The 7,125-nt window shown below is 44.2% G+C and overlaps 1 protein-coding gene across 1 annotated transcript; it reads right to left on the bottom strand.

Annotated features, from left to right (window-relative positions):
- Positions 1–3,996: 3,996 nt before the first annotated feature.
- LOC117041422 (rho GTPase-activating protein 24-like) lies at positions 3,997–6,756 on the bottom strand. Its single transcript, XM_033140227.1, has 2 exons — positions 6,089–6,756; positions 3,997–5,306 (listed from the first exon to the last, which is right to left on the bottom strand). The coding sequence occupies exons 1-2, from the start codon at positions 6,406–6,408 to the stop codon at positions 5,069–5,071; spliced, it is 558 nt and encodes a 185-aa protein (XP_032996118.1). The 5' UTR covers positions 6,409–6,756; the 3' UTR covers positions 3,997–5,068.
- Positions 6,757–7,125: the final 369 nt, after the last annotated feature.

Below are 7,125 nucleotides of genomic sequence, written 5' to 3'. Positions count from 1 at the left end.
ATCGAAGGTCCCAGTACATTATGCCTGTAACATGTGTAGGTGAACTACTGGAGAGCTCTCCATTAAAATATTGTTTTTAACAAACAGCCTTAAATTGTTTCCTCATATCTGTATTTTTATCTTTCAGATTCCCCCCATAAGCCTTTGTTTTTACAATATTGTTTATTCCCTGTAAAACATGTGCTGCGATGTATGTGCCTGTATTCAAGTGATTTAAATATACAAATTATAACAGAAAAATAGCACCAAGCCCCAATATCCTCACCATTTTTGGAGTCTTGGGTCATTTATTGTGTCAGTTTGAAATGTGCTTTCAGACTAAACCTTTGAAATCTCAATGTATTGATACATCAAATGACCTGTTCTGTGTACTAAATGAGGCTCTTGACACATTTCATTCTTGATGCTTGTGCAATGTTCTGTGGGAAATGGAAGTGAATTATTTTATATCATGGCTACTTCAACAAGATTAGATGCCTCCCCCCTCAGAACAACTCAACTTTTGAAAATAATGTTATTAATAGTGAATTATTAAGTGTTAGCTTTTAGTCTTATTTTAATTCGGGTTTCCATTTCCCCCCAATAGTCTTGTCTTTCAACATCTATATTAAAGCCACTGTAAAAATGAAATAAATGTGGACAAAATGTATATAAGAATTCTGGCTTGCTGGTTTTTGTATCTCAACATGAGTGTTTCTATACTTCTTTGGAATGGTGGAGGGAAATATGGATAATCTTGGAAGAGCAATTTTAAGTTGAATAAAAAGATAAGAGCGATTTTTTTTAAAAAAACTACTAGTTGGGTGGAGGGGAAACCTTAGAGCAGTGTTTTTCAACCACTGTTCCGCGGCACACTAGTGTGCCGTGAGATGTTGCCTGGTGTTCCGAAGGGATCTTTGCGTGCACCCCCCCGCCCCATTCTCGGTGCAGGGCTGTAAATTCCTCCTGTCAAGCCACAGATGCAGCAGCAGCAGCGAAACCTTGCCGCTCTCCGCTCTCGCCGGGCTGCGGCGCTGCGCCCTGGCTTGCAGCCTTCGTGACATGCGGCAGCTCGTACTGCTGCTGCGACTGTTTCACCCCAGACTGCTTCGGATCCGGTGCGGGGTTTCCCGCTCTGCGTGCTGCTCTGGGGCGCCGCAGGGTGAGGCCGCCGGTGGAGCGCCTGTCCTGCAAGTCCCAGCCTCGACGGCCCGCCCAACGGAGGTCACCTTGCGTCCCAGGAGGGGAAGGGGGAGAGGTGGAAACTGCGTCCGTCCCGCCTATGCCCCAGCCAAGACGGGCGACGAAGCCTCGGGGGGGACGGACGCCTCTCCCTCCTCCCCGCGGTTCCGAAGTGGCGCAGCACTGCGGGGAAGGACCCTCGGGACTTTGGGGGGGGGACACCCCAGCTCTTGGGACCTTTGGCGGCGGGGAAAGACCCTCGACGAAAAGGTCCCAAGAGCTGCCCGCAGTAGCGAAGGTTGAGTTGCCTTCTCGGGCGTCGGGTCCAACCAACGACGGCAACGCAAAGTCGACGGCAGCCGCTTCTCCACGTCGCCAGCCCCGATCTTTCGGGCATGCGAGGCATGTGCGCGCCCTCGCCACCCGCCTCCGCCCGCGTGGTTTCGCTAGCCAGGGGGTGGGGGAGTAATCGAGTGGAGCTGAGGCGCCCCCGAACTCGCGTCTTCTCCTTTCGCAATGCGGCGCTTCGCTTGCCGAGAGTCGTGGCGGCACTTTGGGCATTTCTGCTCTTTGCACGCTCCGGGACTGGGCTGGGGAACTTTCGGGGTCCTTGCACCCTGGGAGACTCTGAGAAGGGGTCCCTTGGTAGAAATCCACTCAGGGGTAATTCCCCACCTGTGAATATGGGCTTTGGGCGAGCTGCAGTCACAGAATGGTAGAGTTGGAAGGGAGTCCCAGGTGTCATCAATAAAGTATTTTATAATTTTTCATATTTCTGTTTACTTACTATTTCATAATAAAGTAATTATAAAATACTTTCTTTGTGTTTATTTGATTCCTATTCAAGAGAATTACTTTATATATAGTCAATATAGGCACAGAGTTAAATTTTTTCACATTTTCTAATGGTGGTGTGCCTCGTGATTTTTTCCATGAAACAAGTGTGCCTTTGCCCAAAAAAGGTTGAAAAACACTGCCTTAGAGGTGGTGTAGATGATTCTTAGAATACTCCAGGATCATGTGAAACAGGAAAACTACAAATGCCATAATAATGCCACTGAATATTTAGAGACATGGCCGGTATCATCTACATGTGATGTTCTTTCAGGCCCTTGTTGTTTATTTTGCATTTAAAGCAAGCAACTTTATTGACCATATACAACAGGGGGAGCTAATCTGTGCACTCCCAACATCAGCCAGCATGGCCAATAGTCAGGTTTTATGGGACCAACAACATATCGAGGGCACACGGGTTAGCTGCCCTACCTACAAAAATTAAAAACCACTTCTAGAAACCTTTTCCTTGACTATCCTTGCTTGAAATATAAAACAGGAAAGCAACATTTTGTTTCTGGGGCAAGGTTTCCCTTACACACAGGTTTTTAAAGTTAACAAAACTGGTTACAAATGGAAAAAATTAAGGTATTCTGTAAGGCCAGTACACTTTAAAAGTCAGTAGGGAATTGCAGATCTTTGAAATGACAATAAGGAGTTTTAATTTATTGAACCTCTACTTTCAACAATATTTTTTATGATGCAAAGTTTGTACCCAGTTGGATTTCATAGTTGCATTTTGTATAATTTTTGGAGGGGGTAGGGGGGACAACCCTCTTCTGTATTATAACTAAAAGAACTTTTTGCTATACGAGTTCTGTTGTGGAAAATAATTTTTTCATTCCAGTGTGGTTCTCTGCATGAATGGTAGCTTTTCTGGATATGTGGCATTCTACCACCCCCAATCTTTGTAATAAAGAAGGCCGTGTACCTCCTTTGTTGTGTTAGTGGCTAATGCTGGGGACCTGGAATGCCACATAGAACATTCGTTTTTATTTTACTTTGTTAAATTTATCCCACTTTTTCCCATTGAACCCAAAGTATACATATGGTTCCTATTTAGCCAGACACTGAAGGAACCTAGAACTTCTTAGCTTCAGCAAGGTGGTGGCCTCATGTGCCTTCAAACTATGCCTTGTGCTTACATTTAGGTCCCTGATTATACCCCCCCCCCACACTGTTTTACCCAACTTCCTTCTTGGTAATGGCAGCTAGTAACCACTGGACCTGGTAGGACAGTCAAGTGGGTCAATGGAGGCATGGCTAATTTATTCCGGTTTTCTCCCCATCCTCCTTTGCAAAGATGCTGTGAACACGTAAGCAGCTTTCCTCCTGAGTTTGCCTCCTCCTTTTGTCTTTATTTCCATATTATAATTATTCTAAGGAATGGGAAGTGGTGAGATGAGAGGATCTGCCTTCTCTTTCAGTATACACCTCTAAATGATTGCCACACAGTATGGTGAATGGGTCTTCATTCTCTTTACCCATGTTGCCCATCATTGCAGTAACACTGATAGCAGACTATACCCCATGATATGGGATTGTCCCCTGGAAAGAAAAGAAAAAAATACCTCCAAAATTTAAAATCTCAAGAATTTAAACTCTCAAAGGATTGTTTTTTAATTAAAAGTAGAAAGTTATAATGAGAAGCATTCAGGGTTCAAAAGCTTTCTGTAATAAAGCATTTTGACCATGCATCTGAAACTCAGTAGGGTTGGTGCCTGTCTTAGCTTCCTGGGGGAAGGAGTGCCATAGAGTTGGACCCTTGAAAGCATAACTCCTCTTTGACATGAGTCATGCTTCTGGCCCATAGTCATGCTCTCCTGGATGACCCCAGTGAATAACTTGGGGTGCATAGGGTAAAGAGATCCCTAAGGCAGGCATGGCCAAATTTGGCCTTCCAGCTGTTTTGGGACTACAACTCCCATCATCCCTAGCTAACAGGACCAGTGGTCAGAGATGATGGGAGTTGTAGTCCCAAAACAGCTAGAAGGCTGAGTTTGGGGGTGCCTGTGATAAGAATTCTCTGAAGTCCACCAATTTTCCAACTTCTTCCTCAGACGATCTTTTCAAAAAGTTTTCACTTCAATCCATAGTTCCAACAGATAGCCTTCAGCAAGTCTTCTACCATGACCCATACAGTATGCTGTAACCTTGAGCCCTTTTATACACAAAGTCTGAGTTTGGCCATGCCTGCCCCAAGGTATCATGGGCCTAGGTTTTTCAGGGTTTTGTACATGAGTACAAGAACTGTGAACCTTGATTGTTACCAAAGCATGAACTACAGCGTTCACATTACCCCTATCCAGGAATGGCTGTAGCTGACATACGAGCTAAAGCTGATAAAAGGCACTTCTAGCCACAGAGGCCACCTGAGATTTAAGTGACAATGGTGATTCAAGCAGCATACTCAAACTATGTACCTGCTCCTTCAGAGGGAGTGCAACCCCATTCAGGGCAGGTAATTGGGGCTGCATCCCAGATCAAAGAACTACCTACCCATAACTCCTCTGTCTTTCCATAGTTCAGACTCAGCCCATCACTGCGCCCAGGCACTAGTCCCAGTCTTTCACTGCCGGTCCTAAATCACATGCAATGGAAAAACTGAGCTGAGTATCATCAGCATATGAACGGCACCTTGTTCCAAAACTCCAAATGACTGCTCTCATCGGCTTCATTTAGTGTTGAATAGCACCGGGGATAAAAGAGTGCCTTGTGGGATCCCATAACATAACTGCCGTGGGCCCGAGGAAAATTTTCTCACTGCTACTTTCCAGGCACAACGCTGCAACTAGAACCAATGCCCCCCCCATATTCATGCCACGGAGCCAATCCAGCAGCCTGCCAATGGTATCATACTGTGTAACCCTGAATTCTGCATTAACTGTTTGAATTAAGCATTGCACAGCATACTTTACAACATACAGAAATATTTTAAAATATAAGCAAGAAGAATCCTATATAATCATTGTATTGCTCTGAAAAGTCCAGGATTTCCACCTTTTACATTTGGATGTAGTAAGAAAATGGGAGTGGCGGCAGCAGGGGAGCCAGAATCAAGGCCTGTCACTCCCTATAAGCTCTGGCCAATTTGCTCTGGTATCTTTCCTTCTTGTGTTAATTCTCCAAAAGTATCAAAAAATTCTTCCATTTCCCTCTGAAGTGCTTCATTCCTTCTCTCTGCATCTTTGTGTGCCCTCTCTGTGTTGCGCATTTTAATTTCCACCAAGCAATGCCACTTCCTTTGCCGACTCAGTTTTGAATGCAGATCTTTAATCTCTAACTGCAATTCTTTGTTCCGTTGCTCCAGGCTGTTGGCATAAACACAGACACTGCAGTTTAGCATTTTGCAGTCCACCTTTCTCCTGGCTATCCTTTGACATAGTGATTTTTAAAGCAGAACACTTTTCAAGCGCTTCATTCTTGGCCCTATAAATAAGACACAATTCAAAGAAGGATAGTGTTGCTCTTCTCACATGCCCTGATACAAAATTATTAAAACCATCACATCTGTGACCAGATCAATCTCTGTATCTATTATGCCTGTTGCTGTTTGGAATCACAATCTTCACGCATCCATCACTTACAGAACCACACTGACTACAGGGGGTCGGTGGAGGGCAGGGGGAATAGATATTATCACCAGGAGTCCAAGTCTCATTGTAAGATGCATTAAGATTGTGGTAAATAAAGAGGGAGGGTGAAAAGTACACACTCCTATCTTTTTGCTATTGAAAACCACCACCACCCAATAAATGTGCATTCAGACAGCCACCCAATACATGCCAGTCATGCAGTCATATTTTTCTGTTGGCCTTTCTGGAGGAAAATACTGTTCTGGCAAAGCACAATCATGTTCATTACTCCTTTAAAGGTCATAGATAAAACTACAGCACAAGTTCAAAGTTTGAGGCATGTGATTATTTTTATTTTTAGTGCATTCTATATGTAAATTATTCCAGCTTATTCTGGCAAAAACCAGTAGGTGTTGCCAGTATCTAGAAACCAACACAACTCCTTGTCTTTTCTTTCTAGGAGCCCCTGAGAAACCCAAAGGAAAATGCATTAGAAATTTCAGGGACAGAGCTCTTACCTTGAAATCTTAGTCTCGTACTCTGCCTTCTGCCTGGCCATCTGCTGCTTTAGACTGACAAAGTGGTCCTGCCAGGAACTCTGACTTGTTGAGCTGTCATTGCTCGAGTGGGGATATTCGCTACAGTTGCTCATTTGGACTTGGTCCAAGCTGTCTCGAAGCCCCGAAATATTTGATGTGCCCTCGTTAGTTTCTGCAAAATCTTCTGTGCACTTGGGTCTGCTAAAAAGCCTTGAAACTAGATTTTCTTCAAGCATCATGTCATCTGGGCAGCTCTTCCAAGAGACCTCGGCAATATTGTTTATATCCTTTAGGCTCATCGGACAAGGGCATTCGGCTCAGTTCTAGGTAAGAAGCAGTTTTGATTTTGTCCCTGTTCTTTCACCCTGGACTGTGAGACTTCTCATCCTAGCTGCAGCTGTCCAAAGCTTCTCAAATGCTTGGAAATAATCCACTTTATTGGAGCCTGGGTCTTGTTTCAGCTCCAGAGCCTGTTCTTGATTTGGAATGGGCAACGCCTCAAGTTGCCGTGCTTCACATGTCCTCTTGCAGTGAGGGCTTGTTTCTGTCTGGCAGAGACAGTGCCCTTTTATTGCCTTCTTTTCTCTTGCCCTATGCAGTTTGATTGACGTGGGTGCATGGAACATTGACTTGCCCACGCATTGCTACTTGCTCCCTTCTGTTAAAATTTCTCCAGAACTGGCAGCAGAGAGGAAACAAAACTTGGATTGCCTTCATGCAAGTACAAGGTCTTCTATGTCTTTTGTGAAGACAATAGAAGAAGTGTTTTGGATTTACTGGTGTCACAAGGGAGCTGAAGGAACGAAAAACAGCTTCTGCTTGGCGGTGCACCTCACTGTATTTCTAAGGTGAACCATGGTAAATTCTGTGTCTAAATCGGTTAAGTTTTTGTCAAGACCAAACAATACATTTATACAAAACAATCATAACATCTTAAGTTAAAAACCAGAAAACAGTTTACTTGTACAGATAGAATACTTCGATGTGCACTTGCTGGTGCATAAGAACGAACCTTT

Source organism: Lacerta agilis, chromosome 2, assembly GCF_009819535.1.
Source record: "Lacerta agilis isolate rLacAgi1 chromosome 2, rLacAgi1.pri, whole genome shotgun sequence".
Classification (NCBI taxonomy): Eukaryota; Metazoa; Chordata; class Lepidosauria; order Squamata; family Lacertidae; genus Lacerta; species Lacerta agilis.
The sequence above is the reverse complement of the archived record's forward strand: the minus strand, read 5'-3'. Positions and strand labels throughout refer to the sequence as shown.